Raw genomic sequence first — 27,111 nt, 5'->3', positions numbered from 1 at the left:
TGGGATCCGAGCCGTAAAAAGAGCTCCAACTGTGAGTCACATAAGATTGTCATCAGAAAAAAGAATATCTCCCTCTCTCTCTTTCTCGCTCAAATCTCTTGTGACTCAAGAAAAATCTGAAGGACGATTGCGACGTACAATCAATGCAACAAGACCTTTTTGACAGCGGACATTTTGACTCGACGTGATGGACGAAGCCCGGTGTTCCCGGTTCGCCAACACAGGTGAGGGTGGAGCCTACTGGATCAGGAGAAAAACCGTATTAAAGGGTTCGTTCACCCAATTCCATGTCACATTTTTCCTTTTTTTGGTCGATTGAACATTTTGAAATCTTTGAACGGACTAAACACCCTAAATCCTACTGTTTACATCTTCATTTATAACATTTACAATATCACCATTCTGTATATTAACGACTGTATAAAGACTCAAGCTGTTCCGAGTCCCACTCAATGAGTTCTTATACATATTAATGTTTACCAGTTGAGATAACACATTGTGGTAATTTGAGTCAGTGCGATCATATAATGGAAGTTTGATTGGAACATTATTCAATTTAATCAAATCATTAAAGATTCATGGCTTGCGCTACATTAGTCTGTGTGTGTGTGTGTGTGTGTGTGTGTGTAGCAGCAGCTGTAGGTGGACGCATGCACAGATAATATAGATATAGAGGCTGAAGCAGTGAACAGAGGACGGCTACAGTTTCCTTTTCCAACTGAGACCTCTGCTGGTCACATAGTGAGGAAGTAAAGCTCAGGTCTCTTTAAGCTCTCACTGGAAGCTATTGGACATGAGAGCTTGTATTCATGCCTTTGTTTTGTTTTTATTGGGACTCTAATTGAAATCACAAGATTGTTTTGTGTGTCTTTTTTTTAAAAAGACATTCTATTCTTGCTATGTTTTGCTTGGCTGTACATCCATCCATCCATTATCATCCGCTTATCCGGGTCGGGTCGCGGTGGCAGCAGGCAGACCCAGGCTTCCCTCTCACCCGCAACATGTTCCAGTTCATTCTGGGGGATCCCTCCAGCGTTCCCGTCCAGCTGGGAGGGATAATCCCTCCAGCGAGTCCTGGGTCTTCCTCTGGGTCTCCTACCAGTTGGGAGTGCCCGGAAAACCTCTAATGGAGGCGTCCAGGAGGCATCCTGACCACCTCAGCTGACTCCTTTCGACACAAAGGGGTAGCGGCTCCTCTCCAAGTTCCCTCCTGATGTCCAAGCTCCTTACCCAATCTCTAAGGCTGAGCCCTACAGAGGAAACTCATCTCCTTACCTTATCTCTAAGGCTGAGCCCCACAGAGGAAACTCATCTCCTTACCCTATCTCTAAGGCTGAGCCTACAGAGGAAACTCATCTCCTTACCCTATCTCTAAGGCTGAGCCCTACAGAGGAAACTCATCTCCTTACCCTATCTCTAAGGCTGAGCCACACAGAGGAAACTCATCTCCTTACCCTATCTCTAAGGCTGAGCCTACAGAGGAAACTCATCTCCTTACCTTATCTCTAAGGCTGGGCCCCACAGAGGAAACTCATCTCCTTACCCCATCTCTAAGGCTGAGCCTACAGAGGAAACTCATCTCCTTACCTTATCTCTAAGGCTGAGCCCCACAGAGGAAACTCATCTCCTTACCCTATCTCTATGGCTGAGCCCTACAGAGGAAACTCATCTCCTTACCCCATCTCTAAGGCTGAGCCACACAGAGGAAACTCATCTCCTTACCCTATCTCTCAGGTTGAGCCCTATGGAGGAAACTCACCTCCTTACCCTATCTTGAAGGCTGAGCTCTACCGAGAAAACTGATCTCCTTACCCTATCTTTAAGGCTGAGCCCATGGAGGAAACTCATCTCTTTACCCTATCTTTAAGGCTGAACCCTACGGAGGAAACTCATCTCCTTACTCTATCGCTAAGGCTGAGTCTGACCGAGGAAACTCATCTCCTTACCCCATCTCTAAGGCTGAGCCACACAGAGGAAACTCATCTCCTTACCCCATCTCTAAGGCTGAGCCACACAGAGGAAACTCATCTCCTTACCCTATCTCTAAGGCTGAGCCTACAGAGGAAACTCATCTCCTTACCCCATCTCTAAGGCTGAGCCTACAGAGGAAACTCATCTCCTTACCCCATCTCTAAGGCTGAGCCTACAGAGGAAACTCATCTCCTTACCCCATCTCTAAGGCTGAGCCACACAGAGGAAACTCATCTCCTTACCCCATCTCTAAGGCTGAGCCTACAGAGGAAACTCATCTCCTTACCCCATCTCTAAGGCTGAGCCACACAGAGGAAACTAATCTCCTTACCCTATCTCTCAGGTTGAGCCCTACGGAGGAAACTCACCTCCTTACCCTATCTCGAAGGCTGAGCTCTACCGAGAAAACTGATCTCCTTACCCTATCTTTAAGGCTGAGCCCATGGAGGAAACTCATCTCTTTACCCTATCTTTAAGGCTGAACCCTACGGAGGAAACTCATCTCCTTACCATATCTCTAAGGCTGAGTCTGACCGAGGAAACTCATCTCCTTACCCTATCTCTAAGGCTGAGCCCTACAGAGGAAACTCTACTCCTTACTCTATCGCTAAGGCTGAGTCTGACCGAGGAAACTCATCTCCTTACCCTATCGCTAAGGCTGAGTCTGACCGAGGAAACTCTACTCCTTACTCTATCGCTAAGGCTGAGTCTGACCGAGGAAACTCATCTCCTTACCCTATCGCTAAGGCTGAGCCACACAGAGGAAACTCATCTCCTTACCCTATCTCTAAGGCTGAGCCCTACAGAGGAAACTCTACTCCTTACCCTATCTCTCAGGCTGAGTCTGACTGAGGAAACTCGTCTCCTTACTCTATCTCTAAGGCTGAGCCCTACAGAGGAAACTCATCTCAGATTGGATTTGAAAGGAAATGGTCCATAGTTACAAACTGATTCCACTTCAGATTAATAGTAGACCACCTCAAGATGTCCCTCAGAGACAATCAATACATTCTGATGAATTGACATTTTGAATTACAAAATAAAAGCCTACGTCTTCATATTGGAAGAGGTACCTTCCAAGGTCACATCTAGATAGCTCTACAGTTCACCTTTGAAACCATTTGTAATTGTGTTTAGAAAGAAGTAGTCCCTTTCTGTGGGGTTGCTTGTATTGTTGTGTTTACGGTCACTTCTTGAACCGCTTTACAGGAATGTTCATCACAAGCTGTAGACGAGGAAGTGAAAAAGGGATCTGAGAATACATGAACTTTCATAGAGGATAATTTTCTCACGTTGAAGTGTCAGTGTCACAGGGACATTATTAGATATAATTTAAATACATTTGTGAAAATCACTTATAGTGAAGAGAGACAGATGTTGGCATCTCCTAAACATTTAATAGATTGTGCAATAGCGTAATATTGAGAAAGCAAATGTTTTCTATGAACCAAGATGTGGAGTCACCGTGACATCCATCAGCCATACACAGAGTGACACCACCATTATTTTGATAGGTTGCATGTATTAAATCATAGTGGATTATTTTTATATAGCAGCTTTTGCAGCAACAGGCCATGAGGCTGAATATCTATGTCGTAAAGTAACACCAATGGCCCAGGAAAGACTTCTTCTGGTTTCAGGCTTTTAAACTTTTTCCAGCTCAAACTATTTTAACAAAGAAGGTTTAAAGATTGTAAGTTATAAGGATTTTGTCACAATTGTTCTTATTATTATTTACAAGTACAATTTAGCTATTTTGCTGTTACTTCACTACATTTTTACTCCACGACTATCTATTTGTCAGCTTTAATAACTTTGCAGATTCAAATTACTGTTCCAAAATATATATTTAACAAAGCAATTGGTGTTAACACAGATAGATGATACAGTATTATGAAATTGCCCATTCTGCTCAATAAGCAATGCTACTTTTGAATGCAGGACTTTTACCTTTACATTAGTTGGTATTTCGGCACTTTACCAAAGTAAAATATCTTAATATACTGTTTCCACCACTGGTTTCCATAAGAGCACTTTTTTTTTAACTGGAAATACTTGATATATATATATGTATATGTATATGTATTATGCCTGAAACCAGTCTGCTTCAGCATTCCACAGAAACATATGTGATTACCATCAATGGCATTACTCCGGCTCACACATAGTCGCCCCTCTGCACCGGTGTACTAATGCACCAAGTCTTTATCTCATAATGTTTTAATAAATTTGAGCAGCAAATTGACCAGCCTCAACGGACCTCATGTTCTTCTGACTGATGAAGAAACTGTATCGACCAGGCAGCAGAGAAGAGGAAGTGCTGGTTCTTCGTTGGACACGCTCACACTTCATTCGTCATTAGTTGACCTTTTTTGAGGAAGTGATTAAAAACCACAACTCTCTGCATTTCACTTAAAAAAACGAAGTGAAAGAGCGAGGACAGTGTACCTATTTGAATAAAGGGAAAGAGCACCTTTGACCTATTAGAAGGTCTTTAAAAACGAAATCCTCTAAAAGGTTCTGCCTGGAACTCTCACTTGCGCACTCGATCTGTACGAAAGAGACGACGGGCACATCGAGACAAACATGTTTCTCGTGTTCACTGTCTTCTACATGGTGAGAGATATCGTTCTGACTCTTTTCATCTGAGAGGAGCATTTTATTCGAACAAAGGATGATCATTAAATTACAAGATCCTGTGGATGTGACATCCGTGATTAATCATCTCTTCTTTGTGTGACACAGTGAGTATCAGAAACCATTATTGAGTCTTTTATAATGAAGTTAAATAATGTTCAGATGACATACATTTAGCATAGTGTTCATATTTTGAGTATTCTTTTTGTTCCTTACTGTCCTGATGGGTTTTTTATTATTGGATTTTTTAGGATCTCCAGATTGATCTCCAATTGAGGAATTGGAAGTCTATGATTTAGAAGAAGATAGAAAAATGGCTCCTGGAGTGAAAGAGGACAAAACAATGAAAGAAAGAGGATCAGAATATTTTAAACTAATTTTTCTCTTGCTGAATATCAGCAGTTTTGTTGTTCCAGTCACAGGATATTATCTCAAATTGTGCAATATCAATCACGACAAAGCCAAATGTGCCAATAATAACCTCAACTCGGTTCCTCAAGATATTCCATCAACGGTGAAAGGTTTTGACTTGTCTGACAACATCATTTCAGAAATACAAGCATCAAATTTTAAAAACTTCTCAGTTTTGACGCAGTTAGAACTGCAACGCAACCGCATTTCAAAGATAGGCCCAGGCGCCTTTGCCGATCTGATTTCCCTCAAGAGATTAAATCTAAATAATAACAGTCTTGGTAAACTTGGAGATGATCTTTTTCAGGGTTTGATCAACCTCACAGAGCTTAACATCAATAGTAATGGCATCAAGTCACTGGAATCAACTTCTTTTAAGTCTTTGACAAGCTTGACGTTTTTGGACATCTCCAACAACACACTGTACCGCTTGACAAACGTTCACACTATATTACAGCATCTGCCAACTCTACAGGATCTGTCAGTGAAAAGTAACGATTTAACCACTTTTAATTCGGCAGAACTGACAAACAGCTCGCTAAACGTCACTTCCCTTGATTTGTCTGGAAATCCCATTGCCGTCTTCAGGATCACCGCGAATGTTTTTCCAAACCTCACCTGGTTAATCATCCACTTTCCTTCTTCTTCAAAGAAACCGATGGAATGGGACATTCAGAACAAGACTTTTCTTAGTCGAGTGTCTACTCTTGATATTAGTGCGCAAATAATCGGTAATGATGCCATGAAAACATTACGAGAGAACTTCAACCTGAAGATTTTAAAGATGAATGGAATGAAACATACACAACTTACAGCACTAATCAACGTTTCCTGCTCCATCCCATCAGTGTCCACACTCCAACTCAGAGATAACAACCTACTTTATGTCAAAGCGCAATTCTTCCACTTATGTATTAACATAACAGAGATAGATTTATCTAGAAATAAAATACAAAATATCAGTGAGGAGGCCTTCAGATCTCCACGAGGGTTAACAATCTTGAGTCTGAGACAAAACAAACTTCTATCTGTTCCAGCTGCCACAAGGAATCTACCAACTCTCCGAGAGCTGGATCTCAGCATGAATGGCATCAAAACACTTGAATGCAATGATTTTACCAATCTGATAAAGCTCAGAGAACTCAGCCTTAATCAGAATTTAATCTCAGCTCTAAAAGGGTGCGTCTTCAAGGATTTGAAACGATTGGAAGTTTTAAAGCTACAGTACAACAAGATCTCTGAATTAGACGGTGCTTTCCAAAAATACCTGCCAAATCTAAAACAACTGCAATTGAATCTAAATGAACTCACCGCCATTGATAAAGGGGAATTTGAAGGCTTGCAGTCACTCCAGAATTTGGCATTAGACAGTAATAAAATTAATGATCTTACAAATGGGTCTTTTTTGGGATTATGGAATCTTACAGTTTTGCTTCTGAACAATAATACAATAAATACAGAGGGACTACCCAAAGGGTTATTCCACCATCTGATCAATTTAAAAGAATTGGATTTGAGTGACAATAAAATTAAATACCGTAGTAGTAAAACTTTGACTGATCCACCATTTTCTAAACTGTCCCATTTGGAGACGTTGGTGTTTTTTGGAAATAGCCGTCATGTGAAATCCTTCCTGCCTTCCAACTTCCTTCAAGGTTTGACCAATCTTTTGTTTTTCAATATCAGGAAGGTTCAACTTGTATCCTTGCACAAAGACACGTTCACTTACACGCCAAAACTGCAAAAACTTGACATGAGCGCAAGTGACCTCAGGGATCTCTATCCGGAGTTGTTTTACCCAATCCGAGGCCTTGAAACCCTTTATATATCGGGATTAAACCTTCCGTCTTTAGATTTCCTTATAAAAGCCAACCTTACCAAGCTGGAGTTTCTGCAGGCAAGAAAGAATCAATATTCCGTTTACAGTGAGGAAGTTATAAAGTCCTTACCGGCTCTCCGCTACCTCGATCTTCAAAGCAATAGTTTCACCTGTAACTGCGATAACTTCTGGTTCCGCCGTTGGGTAGTTATCAACAAGCAAACCCAAGTTTACGATGCCGACAACTTTGTGTGCAACTATCCTCCAGACCTGAAAGGTGTGAAACTGTTGGACTTCGACGACCGGTTCTGCACAGTGGACACAGAGTTCATCTACTTCATCTCCTCCACATGCACGATCCTCCTGTTTATGTTGGTGTCCTTCACCTACCATTTCCTGAGGTGGCAGCTGGTCTACGCCTACTACCTCTTTCAGGCTTTACTCGTTGACTTAAAGTTTAAAAACAAGCACGCTCCCAGTCAGTATGACGCCTTCGTCTCCTACAACACCAATGATGAGCCATGGGTCATCCGGGAGCTGTTGCCAAAACTGGAAGGGGAGCAGGGCTGGAGATTGTGTCTGCACCATCGAGACTTCGAGCCAGGTGAGACTGCCCTTTGCACCTGGCATCGAACAAAAATGTTTTAACCGTGCTTGTGGATTGGCTTTTGAGATGGCGATGTCTGTGGGTCGGTTGGTTGGTTCAGAAACAATGGCAGGGTTAAGGTTCAGTCTCTGGAGAGCAACGTAAGCAACATTGATAATCTGGCAACTGGCTGGGGTAAAGGGGTTGTACTGAAAGGGTGATTGGGGAATGAATGTTGGATGAGAGCAGCCGGCGTAAGTACGAAACTGAGTGTAAATGTGGTGTTTTTTTCCGTAGTAGTCACTTCCTCATGACATTTTCCATCGACGTTCTCGGGAAAAGTTCATTTTTTTACTATTTGATCGCTGCCTCGGAATGTTGCTGAAAGGAGGGTCAGAACGGCACAATGGGGAAAAAACAAACACAACAGAGGAAGCCGTTGCAGAAGCTAATAGTTGTTGATGTCATTGATTTGATGCACACATGCATGTCCTCCTCAGAATGAAATGCAAGTACTTTGGTGATCCCTTAACGTTTTTTAGTCAGAGTTTTAATTTGTCCAATTCTTTTATTTATGGCCAAATACCTGCAACACTAATTACATTCCCTTCAGCCTCAGATGCTCAAATCCCTACTGTGCCTATAAGTACAGCCCCACCGTCTGCCAACACAGCTGTGGTCTTATTTATCTATGTAGGGTCTTGAATGAAGCCGTTCTTGATGATGATGCTGGTGGTGATGGCATTTAAGGTTTCATAGATTAAAACTACATACTTTTTCCCCCAGAAAGTTATGTTTGCTTTTCTGCCAATTGGTGCTCCACTTTTGTGTGTATGTTGAAGAAAAGCTTTAATGCTGATGTAATACCTCTGATGTAAAATATCTGCAGTAAAAAAAATACTTTTATGTGCGTGATCTTGTGCAGTTGTTTTGTACTTTCATCTCTACTCCAGAGGGTGTCACCATAGTACTTTAGGTACTGCACCATCAGAGGAGCTAATGAGGCAAATACAGACTTTCTTTTCTTCTCCTATTTCTTTCTCACTTCCTCAGGCAAACCCATCATGGACAACATCACAGATGCCATCTACGGAAGCAGGAAGACCATCTGTGTGATCAGTCGCAGATACCTCGAGAGCGAGTGGTGCTCCAGAGAGATCCAGGTGGCCAGGTAAACATATCGGCCGACAAGCGGCAGTTTAACCCCTCGCTAACTCGGTATGAAGCCAGTTTGTGTGACAGGTCTGTTGATTTTGTCCGCTGTAGTTTCCGTCTGTTCGATGAGCAGAAGGACGTGCTGATCCTGGTGTTTCTGGAGGACATCCCCATCGCTCAGCTGTCTCCTTACTACCGCATGAGGAAGATGCTGAAGAGGCGGACCTACCTGAGCTGGCCTCGAGCCGGGGAGCACCCTGAGTTGTTCTGGGAGAAGCTCCGCCAGGCTCTGAAGACCAGAGAAGATCCTGGTGAGGACCGGTTCCTCCTCACCGTGGACAGACCGTGATGTAAAGAACATACCATCCTTTGAGGTTTACAGCCAGTGTACTTCATTGGCGTCTTCTTGGGATTTGTTGGCTTGTTTTTCCCACAAAAGTGTATCTGGAGGAGGTTGCCAGCTAACTTTTAATACCATCTTGATCAGCTTGTCTTACTGGTCTAACTGAAATAGTACCCATACAACCAAACTGGAAGACCAAGGTATGACTAATTACGAGTCCAATTAGTTTTTCCATCAGGACAGTGAACTGATAATGACAGGCCTCTGAGGCAAAATTGTAATTTGTTATTTTGGGCTATACAGAATAAATGTAATTGAATAGATGATATTGTAAATATTATGTAGAATAGAATAAGATACTGCCGTCTAACAAATAATAGTAAATCATCCCATAATGATCCCATCTAAAATACTTTAGACAAATAAAACATGAATCTGGGTTCCTCTACTTGCCAGTTGTGTTAAAAATCTTAAATCACTTTCAGATTATTTTTTTTTTAACCTGCAATAGTTTGACATGTGTACGGTTTCATTTCCCTAAAAGGTTGCCACATTGTCATGATAATTTGTATTGTATATATGATCATTTTCAGTATTTAGAAATGAAGCAACTGGCTGATAACCAGTAAAAATGTGTGTTCCAAAAAGCTTTTCATTGATTATGAAGAACACAATCATACAGTCTGTATTATTGTGTAACCAACAGCACACAATCTTGTTAATTTTAAACGTGTTATTATATTCTAAATGTTATACTTGGCATTTGTTCGACCACTAAACCTCATCACAAACTCAGGCTTTGTTCGAACCCACATGAATTTAGCTTCTTCAAAGGTTTTCAAAGATACCAAATGTTTGAGTTACATTTTGGGGAAATGTGGGGCAAATTATATTTAGAATATTGTTGATTTGACGTCTTCAATGAAGAGCTGGAACAAGTTAAGCTTAAACATAAGTGGTTTAAGACTATATTTTGTCATCTGACATTTATTGGTTAATTTGAAACAAGGACAGAGTCCAATAAATGTATCGTACCACATAGAACACAAACCCTGGCCATTAGCTTTTTGGAATTATTGTTATTTTTATTGCAACTTTACTACATTATTCATTATTAGCCAACATTGTCTTTTTCTGAGTAAAACATTGTGACAAATGTCTAATAGCAAATGCATAATTTTCCCTCTGACTTTTTATTGACTAATCACTGTAAAGTAAGATACCATTTGCAATGTACAGCAGATATGATTGTATGACTGTATTTAGATTTCTTGTTCAATAAAGATCAAATGAAATCCTCAAATATTTATTTCAAGTTTTTGTTTTTTTAAATATAACTGAAAAGGTTGTATTGAAAGTATGAAATGTGTGGACGTGATGAATGTAGTGAAACTCATTCAGACAGACACATGAATTATCAAACATCTATTTTAATACATTCTTTGACAGTATAAACTACAAGTGAAAACTTAATTTCCATGACCTCGAAATATCAGAGTTCATCAACACGCAATATATAACACACATATATAAATATATACATATACACACTTCTCGAAAACAATGTTTTCATTATTTTTTGAGTTAATCCCTGCAGCACCCTGCCTGCCCACTAGACAACTTCTAGAGGCGATATTTCTTATTTTGGATACAGTACCCTCCCGACCACTAAGTGTCACCCTTGTCTCTTTCTTTCCTGTGTCTCACTCTCACCTCCTTTCTCCTTCACATGTTTTCTTAGCTCCATTCCCTCTCTGTGTTTTCCTTCTCTCTTTTTCTTCACATTTCTTTGACTTCCCCTTGACCAGTGCTTCTATTGTTCTGCTACTTCTGTTAGCCTTTGCAAACTCACATACAGTAGCTTTCACTCAACATATGTATGTATGCACTGATCAACACCTCTTTTATTTTAACAATATCTTATCCTTATTTTATGTGTCGTGTTTTACGCTAAACATGTATTACCTCGTCAGACTCGTCTTCTCTCCACTCACATCTACATTTTCCTATACTACCTATACAGGATTTGGTTCATAAACAACAGGTTCCTGCTTTTACCTTTTAGTCGAGGTCTCGTGTGAGCAGAGAGTAGAGGTCGTCCGCGGCTTTCCCAAAAAGGTCTGGTGCTCTAAATCGCTATTCTTCGGTCACGAGTCACCACACAGACCACGTCGGGGTTCACCAAATTGTTAAGATTAAAAAATCTTTGGGTGGTCGTGCGAAGAGAAGTCCAGAACTCGGTGCGTTATAATATAACAGATCTAATAAAAGATGATGAAGATCAGCATACAGTACTCACCGCGAGGTTGCCTCGCTTAGCATTCCACAGCCCATTCGCAGTCCAACCTGCAAATAGTTTCGGTCTCCTGCATCCACGAAAGCACACCCGAACAAAGGTTTCCGCGTTGTTATATACCCCTCAGTCGCTGAGCCTATGGCCTCTCATTCGTTAGTATTATAGCATGCATAACACCTGCACATTTCACGGCATAAAGTTGGCTCCTAGTTTCTCAAGGTGTGTTTACACCGAACGCGGCGCAAATTCGGCGCGCAACCAGATTACATGCAAAGGCAATGCACAGACGCGCCGCCCCGCAGAAAAACTTTTTTTTTCGCCAGGCAGCGCAATAGACGCATTTGAGGCGGCGTGAATAGCGCGTTTGACGCGGGCCGAACAGAGCGAAGGACGGCGCGCAAAATTGTGCGAGTTGAAATTGACCAACTCTGGCGGAGAAGTCGCGTGATGCAAAGTTGCGTCAGTGTTGAGAATCAGCGTTGAGAATCAGCATTGAGAATCAGCATTGAGAATCAGCGTTGAGAAGCTCCGCCCGTCACCCCCGCCGTCTTGCCGTTCCTGAATCAAACTGCTGCTGTAGCAGCGCTGGTAGCGGCGGTCATTCAGACCCTGTTGTGGGACTACGGATAATATTATGAACCCAGACACTAGCACAAGCACACGCAGAACTAGTGGTTATTTCCATGGTGGATGAAGGAAACGGTATCCGTTTTACGGAGATAAGCCAGATGCAGTTCCTGGAGGAGTGGGTGAAATTCACCGAGCTGTGTGCGGCTACGGATGATGGTTATAAACCCAGACACGTGGGCGTTTGATGTTCCGACATGAGGTGGGAACACCCTCTTTTCGCTCATGCGAGTAAACTGAAGCTGTTGTTCGGTGTGAACACACCATCAGGGGCGGAGTTTTCCTCTTCTCTGGCCACAAAAACAAGGTCCGATAACAACAACAGTCCATACACCAGTAGCTTCTCTACTTCCAGCGTTTAAAAGTTCTTACTCCGCCCTCCTGATCAACTTCAAAAAGTAGTCCCTCCTTAAAAGAACAGCTACACAGTCTTACCACATGCAGTATCTATCTTGTTTTACTCATTCCATGCATACCTGAAACACCTCCCAGTGACAAAAAAACAACAGTCGCTTCCTACTGTTAACAGTGCACATTTCATACAGCTTCATTAATATCCCTTATTAATGATTAATTATTATATCCATCTTATCCATTGCATTTTACACATGGGCAATCTTTATTCACCAGTGCAAGTCATAATAAACTTATTACAACTCTACAATATACACACTTCTCGAAAATAATGTTTTCCTCTTTCGCTACAATGTACCGTTTACTGTGTATACTATGTACTACACTTCCCTGTTTGTAGAACAGAATAAATCTAATGAGATGTAATATAATAATTTAACAAAAATCTAATGTAGATGTAATAGAAAACACAACATTAGTTTAGTTTAGTACATGGTTGGAGCATCAAATGAAAATACATGTACAGAAAGACGCCATTAAGCACGCTGTGATGTACTCACTCGACACATTTCATGCCTCTCAGAGTCCACTTGGAAGAAGGCTCAGCGCACAAAAACCTCCCTGGAAGGTGGAATCTGTAGGAAAACAGGACACGGTTAAGAAATGATGACACACGAGAGACATTGATGCGCTCGAGTAACGGTTCACGGTTTTCCATTTTGTGTATTACAATATTTACATTTTGTGTGTTTTACAATATTTATGTCTTCATGTCTTTGCGATAAAACGGCACAGACATTTCTGTTTCAAATTTTAGAGGAATCAGTAGGCTTTCCGCTTTCGCTTCCTGCCTCCCGTGAGCTCGGAGGCAATTCACACAGAGAGATAGGGTCAAGGATGTGTTGGGTGACGCGGTGCCGAAAGTACTCGTCACACGAAATCCTTCACCGTGATTTGTTGATTCGTGTGTCTTTCGACATTTTGTGAAAAAACTAACCAATGAACACTCAAGAAATCACAAAGGACCTCCAAGACCCTACCCTAAACACCTGAGGTTTAAAAACAAAGAAGACAGAGAGAATACGCACTACGAAGGAAGCAGTGGCGGCGATTTTGGCGAGTAGCGACGAGGACGACAGGAGCTTCACAGCCTGAAGGATTTGATTCCTGCAAGGAAGAGGAATATGCCAACAGAAGGGATCCATTTCAAGATCGGTAAGTGTATTTACTAAACTTTGTTTTGCAATAGCATATTTACGTTAGCAAAGTTAGCACATTTAGCTCATGCCGTGAGCATACCCAGGTAGCCAGCGGACTCGGCCGTATTGCGGCTGAGTGTCGGCTGACTCGGCTGTGTTCTGGCTTGATGCGGCCGAATGTGAGCCAGCCTTGGCCCAATTCATTGTTGCCATATCTGGCCCAGATGTAGCTGTTACAGACATATATATATAGCCTATTCTGGCTGAGACATGGCAAATGGGTTTATCGGCAACCAGCACTCAAACGGCTGTGGCCCGTTGATGGCTGCCGATTCTGGGCCGTATCTGGCTTCATAGAAACGGGCCTATTCTGGCTGAGACATGGCAGCCGGGTTTATCGGCAACCAGCACTGAAACAGGTCTTTACAAATAATAGTTGTAAAGAAGGCAACCATTAGGGCTTCCCTCGTGGGTCCTTCTGCAAAAAAAGTACCGGACCTCATGCAGTCGCTCTTTCTTTTCTTTCTCCACCAACAACCGCTCTTGTGGTAAGTACCCGCATTATTAAATTGTTCAAATATGGTGGGAGTTGTCTATTTAACACATTTAGATATACATTACTCGTTTTTTGAGAGAAGCTCAATTCCTCCACATGGCCCGTGTATATTCAATGCTAACCGCGCTTAAGCTAGCTAACCTAGTCAGGGGAGTTCAGCACGTTAGCTAGAAAACGTGTCCTGAGGACCCGGATAATGCTGTTAGCTGACTAGTCTGTAATGAAAGAAAACTTTTGCATTCATCAAGCCATGATGTTTGAGCACAGACATGTGTAACTACGCCTCGCACTGCATCTATAACTGTTTTTACCAGCCAGCTGGTTTACAAAGGCAAGCAGGGTTGGAGTAGCTTTAACGTTAATTTAACGTTATTGTTCTATTTTTAATTTAATTTAATTTGACTCTGTGTGCATTCAATTAATACAAAATGATTTACTGTAACATTTTGGTTTACGTGTCTTATTTTATCGTATTGTTATATAATAATAATTCATTCAACTAATTCATCAATGCAACAAGACTTTTTTGACAGCGGACATTTTGACTCGACGTGATGGACGAAGCCCGGTGTTCCCGGTTCGCCAACACAGCGATCCGAAACAAAGAGAGAGGGCAGGTGAGGGTGGAGCCTACTGGATCAGGAGAAATACCGTATTAAAGGGTTCGTTCACCCAATTCCACCTGTCACATTTTTCCTCCATCATTGAAAAACTGCCTTTCAACAGCAACATCTTTTTTTTTTATCGATTGATTTTAGGTTAACACGGTTCTTGTGAGACACATTCATCCCAAATCAAGAAAATAACTGGGAGTGGAATTCAAACTAGATAGCTCTCTCACGTTGAAGTGAAAGTGTCTAAAGTATTATTAGATATAATTTAAATACATTTGTGAAATAAAATCACTTATAGTGAAGAGAGACAGAGTTTGGCATCGAAAAAAACAGCACAATATTACAGTGAAATCCCCAAAACATTTAATAGATTGTGCAATAGCGTAATATTGATTGTGCAATGGCGTATTATTGAGAAAGCAAATGTTTTCTATGAACCAAGAAGATGTTGAGTCACCGTGACATCCATCAGCCATACACAGTGACACCACTATTTTGACACCACTATTTTGATATGCATGTATTAAATATGATATGCATGTATTAAATCAAAGTGGATTATTTTGATATATAGCAGCATTTGCAGCAACAGGCCATTAGGCTGAATATCTATGTTGTAAAGTAACACCAATGGCCCAGGAAAGACTTATTCTAAGTTTAGGCTTTTAAACTTTTTCCAGCTCAAACTGTTTTAACAAAGAAGGATCAAAGATTTTGTCACATTTGTTATTATTATTTACAAGTACAATTTAGCTATTTTGCTGTTACTTCACTACATTTTGGAGGCAAATATTGTTCTTTTAATTCCATTACATTTATTTGTCAGCTTTAATAACTTTGCAGATTCAAATTACTGTTCCAAAATATATTTAACGAAGAACTTAGTATGTTTTAGCACATATAGATAATACAGTATATGTTATTATGAAATTGCCCATTCTGCTCAATAAGTAATGCTACTTTTGAATGCAGGACTTTTACCTTTACATTAGTTGGTATTTTGGCACTTTCGTGCTATACTACATTTACCGAAGTAAAAGATCTCAATATGCTGTTTCCAACACTGGTTTTCACAACAACACGTTTTTTTAAACTTTAAATTGACCAGCCTCAACGGACCTCATTTTTTTCTGACTGATGAAGAAACTGTATTGGCATGGCAGCAGAGAAGAGGAAGTGCTGGTTCTTCGTTGGACACGCTCACACTTCATTCGTCATTAGTGAACATTTTTTGAGGAAGTGATTAAAACCACAACTCTCTGTATTTCACTTAAAAAAAAGAAGTAAAAGGGCGAGGACAGTGTACCAGTTAGAATAAAGGGAATGAGCACCGTAGACGTATTAGAAGGTCTTTAAAAACTAAATCCTCTAAAAGGTTCTGCCTGGAACTCTCACTTCCGCACTCGATCTGTACGAAAGAGACGACGGGCACATCGAGACAAACATGTTTCTCGTGTTCACTGTCTTCTACATGGTGAGAGATATCGTTCTGACTCTTTTCATCTGAGAGGAGCATTTTATTCGAACAAAGGATGATCATTAAATTACAAGATCCTGTGGATGTGATATCCGTGATTAATCATCTCTTCTTTGTGTGACACAGTGAGTATCAGAAACCATTATTGAGTCTTTTATAATGAAGTTAAATAATGTTCAGATGACATACATTTCGCATAGTGTTCATATTTTGAGTCTTTATTTTGTTCCTTATAGTCCTTTTTATTATTGGATTTTTTTAGGATCTCCAGATTGATCTCCAATTGAGGAATTGCAAGTCCCTGATTTAAAAAAAGATATAAAAATGGCCCCTGGAGTGAAAGAGGACAAAACAATGAAAGAAAGAGGATCTAGATATTTTAAACTGAGTTTATTTTTTCTCTTGCTGAATATCAGCAGTTTTGTTGTTCCAGTCTCAGGATATTATCTGAAGTTGTGCCGTATCAGTTACGAAAAAGCCATATGCACCAATAGTAAATTCAACGCCGTTCCTCAAGATATTCCCTCAACTGTGAAAGGTTTTGACTTGTCTGACAACATCATTTCAGAAATACAAGCATCACATTTTCAAAACTTCTCAGTTTTGACACAGTTAGACCTGCAACACAACCGCATTTCGAAGATAGGCCCAGGCACCTTTGCCGATCTGATTTCCCTCAAGAAGTTAAATCTAAATCGTAACAAACTTGGTAGACTTGGAGATGATCTTTTTCAGGGTTTGATCAACCTCACAGAGCTTAACATCAATAGTAATGGCATCAAGTCGTTGGAATCAACTTCTTTTAAGTCTTTGACAAGCTTGACGTTTTTGGACATCTCCAACAACAAACTGCACCGCTTGACAAATGTTCACACTATATTACAGCATCTGCCAACTCTACGGGTGCTGTCAGTGAAAAGTAACGATTTAACCACTTTTAATTCGTCAGAACTGACAAACAGCTCGCTAAACGTCACTTCCCTTGATTTGTCTGGAAATCCCATTGCCGTCTTCAGGATCACTGCGGATGTTTTTCCAAATCTCAACCGGTTAATCATCCACTTCCCTTCTTCTTCAAAGAAACCGATGGAATGGGACATTCAGAATATGACTTTTCTTAGTCGAGTGTCTACTCTTGATTTTAGTGCGCAAAAAATCGGTAATGATGCCATGAAAACATTACGAGAGAACTTCAACCCCTCACTGAAGACTCTGAGGATGAATGGAATGAAACATACACAACTTACAGCACTAATCAACGTTTCCTGCTCCATCCCAACAGTGTCCACACTCCAACTCAGAGATAACAACCTACTTTATGTCAATGCGCAATTCTTCCACTTATGTATTAACATAACAGAGATAGATTTAGCTATGAATAAAATACAAAATATCAGTGAGGAGGCCTTCAGATCTCCGCAAGGGTTAAAGATCTTGAGTCTGCGTCATAACAAACTTCTATCTGTTCCAGCTGCCACAAGGAATCTATCAACTCTCCGAGAGCTGGATCTCAGCATGAATGGCATCAAAACACTTGAATGCAATGATTTTACCAATCTGATAAAGCTCAGAGAACTCAGCCTTAATCAGAATTTAATCTCAGCTCTAAAAGGGTGCGTCTTCAAGGATTTGATTCGATTGGAAGTTTTAAAGCTACAGAACAACACCATCTATAAATTAGACAGTGCTTTCCAAAAATACCTGCCAAATCTAAAACAACTGCATTTGAATCTAAATAAACTCACCACCATTAATAAAGGGGAATTTGAAGGCTTGCAGTCACTCCAGAATTTGTCATTAGACAATAATCAAATTAATTATCTTACAAATGGGTCTTTTTTGGGATTATGGAATCTTACAGTTTTGCTTCTGAACAATAATAAAATAGATAAAAAGGGACTTACCAAAGGATTATTCCACCATCTGAACAATTTAAAAGCATTGTATTTGAGTGACAATATCATTCAATACCGTAATAATGAAGTTATTGATCCACCATTTTCTAAACTGTCCCATTTGGAGACGTTGGTGTTTCTTGGAAATAGTCGTCATGGGAAATCCTCCCTGCCTTCCAACTTCCTTCAAGGTTTGACCAATCTTTTGTTTTTCAATACCAGGAACGCTCAACTTGTATCCTTGCACAAAGACACGTTCACTTACACGCCAAAACTGCAAAAACTTGACATGAGCGCAAATGACTTCAGGGATCTCTATCCGGAGTTGTTTTACCCAATCCGAGGCCTTGAAACCCTTTATATATCGGGATTAAGCCTTTCGTCTTTAGATTTCCTCATAAAAGCCAACCTTACCAAGCTGGAGTTTCTGCAGGCAAGAAAGAATCAATATTCCGTTTACAGTGAGGAAGTTATAAAGTCCTTACCGGCTCTCCGCTACCTCGATCTTCAAAGCAATAGTTTCACCTGTAACTGTGATAACGTCTGGTTCCGCCGTTGGGTAGTTATCAACAAGCAAACCCAAGTTTACGATGCCGACAACTTTACGTGCAACTACCCTTCAGACCTGAAAGGTATGAAACTGTTGGACCTCGACGACCGGTCCTGCACAGTGGACACAGAGTTCATCTACTTCATCTCCTCCACATGCACGATCCTCCTGTTTATGTTGGTGTCCTTCACCTACCATTTCCTGAGGTGGCAGCTGGTCTACGCCTACTACCTCTTTCAGGCTTTACTCGTTGACTTAAAGTTTAAAAACAAGCACGCTCCCAGTCAGTATGACGCCTTCGTCTCCTACAACACCAATGATGAGCCATGGGTCATCCGGGAGCTGTTGCCAAAACTGGAAGGGGAGCAGGGCTGGAGATTGTGTCTGCACCATCGAGACTTCGAGCCAGGTGAGACTGCCCTTTGCACCTGGCATCGAACAAAAATGTTTTAACCGTGCTTGTAGATTGGCTTTTGAGATGGCGATGTCTGTGGGTCGGTTGGTTGGTTCAGAAACAATGGCAGGGTTAAGGTTCAGTCTCTGGAGAGCAACGTAAGCAACATTGATAATCTGGCAACTGGCTGGGGTAAAGGGGTTGTACTGAAAGGGTGATTGGGGAATGAATGTTGGATGAGAGCAGCCGGCATAAGTACGAAACTGAGTGTAAATGTGGTGTTTTTTTCCGTAGTAGTCACTTCCTCATGACATTTTCCATCGACGTTGTCAGGAAAAGTATTTTTTTAACTATTCGATCGCAACCAGGGAATGTTGCTGAAAGGAGGGTCAGAATGGGGAAAAAACAAACACATCAGAGGAAGCCTTTGCAGAAGCCAATAGTTGTTGATGCCATTGATTTGATGCACACATTCATGTCCTCATCAGAATGAAATGCAAGTACTTTGTTGATCCCTTAACGTTTTTTAGTCAGAGTTTTAATTTGTTCAATTCTTTGATTTATGGCCAAATACCTGCAACACTAATTACATTCCCTTCAGCCTCAGATGCTCAAATCCCCACTGTGCCTATAAGTACAGCCCCACCGTCTGCCAACACAGCTGTGGTCTTATTTATCTATGTAGGGTCTTGAATGAAGCCGTTCTTGATGATGGTCGTGATGGCATTTAAGGTTTCATAGATTAAAACTAACTACTTTTTTCCAGAAAGTTAGGTTAGCTGTTCGGCCAATTGGTGCTGCTCTTTTGTGTGTATGTTGAAGAAAAGCTTTAATGCTGATATAATACCTCTGATGTAAAATATCTGCAGTAAGAAAAATACTTTTATGTGCGTGATCTTGTGCAGTTGTTTTGTACTTTCATCTCTACTCCAGAGGGTGTCTCCATAGTACTTTAGGTACTGCACCATCAGAGGAGCTAATGAGGCAAATACAGACTTTCTTTTCTGACCCTTTTCTTCACCTTTTTCCTTCTCACTTCCTCAGGCAAACCCATCATGGACAACATCACAGATGCCATCTACGGAAGCAGGAAGACCATCTGTGTGATCAGTCGCAGATACCTCGAGAGCGAGTGGTGCTCCAGAGAGATCCAGGTGGCCAGGTAAACATATCGGCCGACAAGCGGCAGTTTAACCCCTCGCTAACTCGGTATGAAGCCAGTTTGTGTGACAGGTCTGTTGATTTTGTCCGCTGTAGCTTCCGTCTGTTCGATGAGCAGAAGGACGTGCTGATCCTGGTGTTTCTGGAGGACATCCCCATCGCTCAGCTGTCTCCTTACTACCGCATGAGGAAGATGCTGAAGAGGTGGACCTACCTGAGCTGGCCTCGAGCCGGGGAGCACCCTGAGTTGTTCTGGGAGAAGCTCCGCCAGGCTCTGAAGACCAGAGAAGATCCTGGTGAGGACCGGTTCCTCCTCACCGTGGTGGACAGACCGTGATGTAAAGAACATACCATCCTTTGAGGTTTACAGCCAGTGTACTTCATTGGCGTCTTCTTGGGATTTGTTGGCTTGTTTTTCCCACAAAATTGCCATAAAGTGTATCTGGAGGAGGTTGCCGGCTAACTTTTAATACCGTCTTGATCAGTTAGTCTTACTGGTCTAACTGAAATAGTACCCATACAACCAAACTGGAAGACCAAGGTATGACTAATTATGAGTCCAATTAGTTTTTCCATCAGGGCAGTGAACTGATAATGACAGGCCTCTGAGGCAAATTTGTAATTTGTTATTTTGGGCTATACAGAATAAATGTAATTGAATAGATGATATTGTAAATATTATGTAGAATCAGTGGCGGTGCATCAATAGAGGGCGCTAGGGCGCCGCCCCTCTTAAAATTATGCAATGAAAAAAAAAAAAGAAGAAAAAAAAAAATAATATAGTCAAAAAACATTATGTACCAAATAATTTAAATAAGAAATATACCGTGTTGACTCGCTAAATGTGTGTGGGAGACCGTAAGCCCCTGTCAACAACCACTTAAAACCAGTTAAATGTGACCAAATATAATATATCGCTGTTCATCATCACTGAGAAAAGCCCCTCCCCTCTCGGGGCGCCGGCCAAATGTGAGTCTATGGAAGCGAGCAAACATTTCAGGGGCGTTACGGCAAGGACAGCTTCTCATTGGCGGATGAAACAAGAATCTTTATCTTCCAATGACATCGTTTCTTATTGCAATGTGGTTGGACTATTCGTCGAATCAGAGACCTTTATCATTCCCTCACATCCCATGCAGCTCCCTGTCTGTAGTATGAAGCCTGTTTGTAGTAGATATTTCGACACATCTTCTCTGTCTGTCTCTGTCTCTCTCTATATATTTATCTGTAGGTTTGTGACACCATACTTGGACACACCAGGGAACGCTTTGCCTTCAAAGACCACCTCACCAGTGCCTCCTTACTGCAGGGCCCCCAGTTTAAATGTCTTTACAAGTAGTGGGGCCTACTCTGTCAAACACCCAATGTAAAATGTGATGTCTCTCTTTCTGAATCTATTCTGCTCTAAACCTCTTTCATGTGAGGCTGTGGGCACCTCTTTTATTCTGTAAACCTCTGAAACCCAACCCAATGTGTCTTAAACCATTCTGCTCTGAACCTCTCATGCCCAAAGTTACACTTTGTTGATAGTTGTTATTGGACAGTGTTGAGTACTGTGTTGTCTTGAAATAAAGCTTTGTTTTTTAGAATATTCTACTCAAAACCTCTTTTCTTCTCATTGTGGAGTGCTATTTAAACCGCGCCGCCCAACTGCGCCCCCCCCAAAAAAAAATCACCAGCCGCCACTGTGTAGAATAGAACAAGATACTGCCATCTAACTAAGAACAGACTGACAAGATAACGATCCCATCTAAAATACTTTAGACATAAAACATATGAGTCTGGGTTCCTCTACTTGCCAGTTGTGTTCAAAATCTTTCACTTTCGGATTAATTTTTTTTAACCTGCAACAGTTTGACATGTGTACGGTTTCATTTCCCTAAAATGTTGCCACATTGTCATGATAACTTGTATTGTATATATGATCATTTTCAGTATTTAGAAATGAAGCAACTTGCTGGCAACTTGGGATGGGTATCGTTTGGGTTTTTTCCGATACCGGTGCCTGAACCGATACTTTTTTACTGTCAAGGCAATTTTTTCTTCTTCAAATTGAACAATATATTAGTATACTATAAATATAAATAAATAAATACAAAACACTTGACTTCAAACTACAGCTTCAAACTTTTTAACTTCAAACTATAAACAATATATAAATAGGGACCATGTGCAACAGAACTCCACTCAGAAACTGTTGGATTCTACAAACTGCTGCTTTTCTGGACTACACGTCATCATTAATATCAACTGGGAGAGCTTTTCTGAACCAGACGTAGCTGCTCTTGAATTCGGCAAACACCAACTGAACCGAGGAAGAAACACGTCTCCTAATAATCTCACTTTGTGTCGCGGCTTGGAGCGTTTCTCAGACGGTGTTCTTGCCGGTCAGCTGCGGTTTCTTCGCTCTGTCGTTGACCTCCATCAGCGAAACAGACGTTTCTGCAGCATTCGCATCTAGATTCCAGCATTGAAAACAGATGTTTCCTCAACGAGGTTCGATGGAGAAGACGGAGCGTTTCTCTCTCGGAGTTCGGCTCTTCTTCTTTACACGCAATTGTTTTGTTGCATTTGCTGCACGTTTGTTCAAATCTTTTTTTTCCGCAAAATACAGTCACACTTTTGACCGTTCACCTGTCGCCATTTTCTCTGTTAAAAGGTTGATGTCTAGCTAGCTACTGTAGCTATTCAACCTGCTGCCAGGACGGACTCATCAGAGTAGTGTAAAAAAAGTGTTTAAATCGGCTCAGGCACCGAAAGGAAGCACAGAAATCTGCGTTGCGTTTCTGTCCGGTAGGTACCGGTCGTATAGGCACCGGTGCCATAGTGGCACTGGTTTTCGGTACCCAACCCTACTGGTAACCAGTACAAATAAAAAAATGTGTGTTCCAAAAAGCTTTACATTGATTATGAAGAACAAAAGCATACAGTCTGTATTATTGTGTAAATGTATCGTACCAAACAGAACACAAACCCTGGGCATTTTTAATTACCTTTTTGGAATTATTGTTATTTTTATTGAAACTTTACTACATTATCCATTATTAGCCAACATTGTCTTCTTACGTGTAAAACATTGTGACAAATGTCTAATATCAAATGTCTAATATCAAATGTCTAATATCAAATGTCTAATTTTCACTCTGACTTTTTATTGACTAATCACTGTTAAAGTAAGATACCATTTGCAATGTACAGCAGATATGATTGTATGACTTTATTTAGATTTCTTGTTCAATATAGATCAAATTAAATCCTCAAATATTTATTTCAAGTATTTGTTTTTTTAAATATAACTGAAAAGGTTGTATTGAAGGTATGAAATGTGTGGACGTGATGAATGTAGTGAAACTCATTCAGACAGACACATGAATTATCAAACATCTATTTTAATACATTCTTTGACAAAATAAATTACAATCAAAACTTTCTACTTTCATACTTCATTTCTCTGACCTCAACATGTCAGAGTTCAGCAACAAGCAATATATAACACACATATATACATATATACACTTCTTGAAAACAATGTTTTCATTATTTTTTGTTGACAATCTGTCGCTACAATGTACCGTTTACTGTGTATACCATTTACTACACTTCCCTGTTTGTAAAACAGATTAAATATAATGAGATGTAATATAATAATTTAAGTTAGGAGTCTTCGGTGCATAAGTAGTAGAGTTATGCACTGCATGTGTTAACTGCTCTCTTGCGCTTATGCTAACGTGGAGTTTCCCTTCGCGGTCATCCAACTGGTCTTCCGCTTTCTTTCACTAGACAGAAAAATAGAAAACACAACATTAGTTTAGTTTAGTACATGGTTGGAGCATCAAATGAAAACACATGTACAGAAAGACGCCATTAAGCACGCTGTGATGTACTCACTCGACACATTTCATGCCTCTCAGAGTCCACTTGGAGGAAGGGTCAGCGCACAAAAACCTCCCTGGAAGGTGGAATCTGTAGGAAAACAGGACACGGTTAAGAAATGATGACACACGAGAGACATTGATGCGCTCGAGTAACGGTTCACGGTATTCCAGTTAGTGTATTAACCCCACAGTGTCTCGAAGACATATTTACTACAGTGACCAGAGTCCAGAAATCACAAGGGTCCACCACCTCTCCTTTATAAGAGCAACACACACACTTTGTTGTTCAGTCTCTTTGTGGTTGTTTTTCACCTTTTCATAACTCTTTTGAGTCTCTTTGCTGCTGTTTTGCATCTCTTTGTAGTGGTCATGTTAAGTATATTTGTGGTTGTTTTGCATCTCTTTGTAGTGGTCATGTTAAGTATATTTGTGGTTGTTTTGCATCTCTTTGTAGTGGTCATTTTAAGCCTCCTTGTGGTTGGTACATATCTTTTCGGGTAACATTTCTTAGGTGAAGGCCCCTGAAACTTTAGGCCCCTGGTCCTGTGCTACTAGGCCCGTTCAGCAATCCTTGCGCACAGCAAATTATTGATTCTTGGTCATACTTTAACTGCCGGGGAAACACAAGCGAGGAGGTGTTGTGCAATTGACACACACAAGGTCAAGCTCATGCTTTGTTCATCTTATCTAAGAATCTGGATTTATTTGCTTTTGCGTCAGTCAAATTCTTGATCAAATTCAAACACTAAATGTCTTGAAAACCACCGTGTCTTTGTGGTACAAAGAATTGTTAAAGAAACCCATGATCTTTGTTAACTGCAGTTTGAATGTAACACACATTGTTGCTGTATGTATATGTATGTATTTTAATGTCACAAATACGACATCCAATCCATATGTCACATGTTATAGCCAGTTCAAATAGTTTTGGACAATTTTCTATGTTTTTTCAGTCACTTGAACTCTGTTAACTTGACTGCACTGCCACCTTTCTATTGCAGGTACATTTAGTTGGTAGTTAAGTAGGTAAGTCTGCAACTGCACAGAACACAATCATGCAGTACAATTTTCTATATCACTATGATAACACTAATATGAGATATTACAGCAAAACAAATTGAATATTTTGGGGTTTGGTACTATAATCAGATGAAGTTACCTTGTGCTATAGAAACATGTGATGGGAGTGTTTCAATGTTTTCATTGAAAAAATATTTGGTGATCAATCATTGTTAAGCTGACCCACATTATCTATAAAGTATAAATGTATCATGTCTTTTTCATTAGTTCTACCTGGATATACCCGTTACAACCTGCTCCACGTGTTGCTGTTACGACTAAATTAGCAAAATTGCCGTCTGGCATGAGATCATAGGGGTTTACTTACATGACAGCGTTGATGTCGCAGGAGTTGATGATGGTCTGAATGGTGTAGCCAATCAGGCGCTGGCATCGCAAAGGCCGTGAAGTGTACATCATGCAGCAACTCGCTGCAAAGATTGAACAAAAATAATTTAAAAATAAAGACAACCAACACAGCCTTAACAACTATAGCTTTTTACAAATGTATACATTTGCAGATTAAATTCGACACAGTCTGTTAAAGTTTTAAGATTTGCAGTCAAGGACTTACCCGACTGTGTGCTGCCTGTGAAGGTAGTGAGGATGACGAGGGAGCACAGAACTGCCAGTAGACAAACTCTGCAGCTTGCCATTGTTTCTTATTGTACGAGTGTTGGTTGGCTTAAAAGCAAGCGGTGTAAAGCGCCTGAAGGGATTCAGTGAAAGTGTGACAGGCTGCACTGCACTCACTCCTTAAGTAAGGCGTCTGTGGGATTTTCCCGTGTTTGACAGGATTGTGTAAGACATGTGCGATTGTTTCAGAATGTGGACGTGAGCCAGAAAAGGGTTGACCTGCTAGCCTACGCATGTAGGACCAGGAAGTGTGTTAGAAAATGGGCATTTGTAGCATGTGGAAGTGATTATGAATATCCAACCACATATCTCAGTGTAGCAGCACCAGAAATAACTATAATTAGAAGAAGAAGAAGAAGAAGAAGAAGAAGAAGAAGAAGAAGAAGAAGAAGAACAGTAACTCAATAAATAAGCATTAGTAAGCTAAAGGAATGAAATAAGATGCTACCTTAACAGCAGAATTAAGCATCACCAAGCTCAAAACACAAACACACACACACAATTACTTCAATTAATTACAATTAATTAACTTTGGTCATTGATGATTTTCACGATTCAAAAGCAACCATGCAGTTAAGCTCTCACGGCAGGAGGACAATTCCTTTCTCTCAACTTCCCCTCACAAGTTATTCAATAACTGCCTCCCTCGCTGCAACACCAAAGGAATTTAATCATTGCGTGTGTGTGTGTGTGTGTGTGTGTGTGTGTGTGTGTGTGTGTGAGCGCGTATACGTGATGTGTGTGAATCGCTTTGTGTATCTTTTACCAATTTAGGAAAGATACACACTGTTATCTGAGGGTCAGCTAACCTCAACATAATGACGAGGACCTTGTGAACATTTGGAGAATAACAACTATCACACTTTGATGAGTGAAGTGGCTTTTCATTTTTTGGCAATTTGTCTGCTAATGCATGTTTTTTGTGAAAGAATATACAAGTGAAGATCTACTTACTGAATGCTTTTGTGTAAAATAATCACCCAACAGTAAGAGAAGTGACATGAGATCCAAAATAGCTGCAATTCAGAGGTTTGCCGCTTTGACTAATGTCTCTTGTGGAGCCTAATTAAAACGTTGCATCACTAATGGCTCTTGCCGACAGGCCTACTACCTACTTGGCAAGTCGCTGCTTTGTGGTCCTTAATTAACGTGTTTATCGAAGATGTTCTTCCTCAATTTCATTAATCATTAGGAGGAAATCAGAATGGGTGAGGTGCAAAGTCAACGTTGGAATATCTGTTGACCACGACCGCCTCCTCACCATAACCATGTGGTTATTATTGTAACCCAAACTACTACGATTATGCTTATTTGAACATAAACCATGATCGTTTACCCATCAACCTTTTACGAAGTTGTGTTGCAGTGTACTTAATTGGACCTAAATGACTGGGTAAAGTTATCAGCTAAAGTTAGATTCAGATCTGTGATTAACGTTAATTGTAACCAAAATGCTGTTGGGAATTCCCAAGGTAGACCCGCCCTAAAGCATCCCC

General features: G+C 40.7%; 3 protein-coding genes across 3 annotated transcripts; 2 read left to right on the top strand and 1 right to left on the bottom strand.

The window, feature by feature from the left end:
* Nucleotides 1-4,921: 4,921 nt before the first annotated feature.
* Nucleotides 4,922-8,928, top strand: LOC306750727 (uncharacterized protein; the record flags this gene model as incomplete). Its single annotated transcript, XM_079234197.1, has 3 exons — nucleotides 4,922-7,442; nucleotides 8,478-8,595; nucleotides 8,691-8,928. The coding sequence occupies 3 exons, from the start codon at nucleotides 4,922-4,924 to the stop codon at nucleotides 8,926-8,928; spliced, it is 2,877 nt and encodes a 958-aa protein (XP_079090323.1).
* Nucleotides 8,929-16,369: 7,441 nt separating this feature from the next.
* LOC306750538 (uncharacterized protein) lies at nucleotides 16,370-20,431 on the top strand (the record flags this gene model as incomplete). Its single annotated transcript, XM_079233981.1, has 3 exons — nucleotides 16,370-18,899; nucleotides 19,929-20,046; nucleotides 20,142-20,431. 3 exons carry the CDS (start codon nucleotides 16,370-16,372, stop codon nucleotides 20,380-20,382), a joined length of 2,889 nt encoding a protein of 962 aa, XP_079090107.1. The 3' UTR covers nucleotides 20,383-20,431.
* Nucleotides 20,432-23,484: 3,053 nt separating this feature from the next.
* Nucleotides 23,485-25,635, bottom strand: ccl20b (chemokine (C-C motif) ligand 20b; the record flags this gene model as incomplete). Its single annotated transcript, XM_079234538.1, has 4 exons — nucleotides 23,485-23,821; nucleotides 23,934-24,008; nucleotides 25,308-25,410; nucleotides 25,554-25,635. The coding sequence occupies 4 exons, from the start codon at nucleotides 25,633-25,635 to the stop codon at nucleotides 23,764-23,766; spliced, it is 318 nt and encodes a 105-aa protein (XP_079090664.1). The 3' UTR covers nucleotides 23,485-23,763.
* Nucleotides 25,636-27,111: the final 1,476 nt, after the last annotated feature.

This window comes from Taurulus bubalis (genome assembly GCF_910589615.1).
Source record: "Taurulus bubalis genome assembly, chromosome: 18".
Taxonomy (NCBI): Eukaryota; Metazoa; Chordata; class Actinopteri; order Perciformes; family Cottidae; genus Taurulus; species Taurulus bubalis.
Note: the sequence above shows the minus strand (reverse complement) of the source record. Positions and strands in the feature narration are given on the sequence as shown.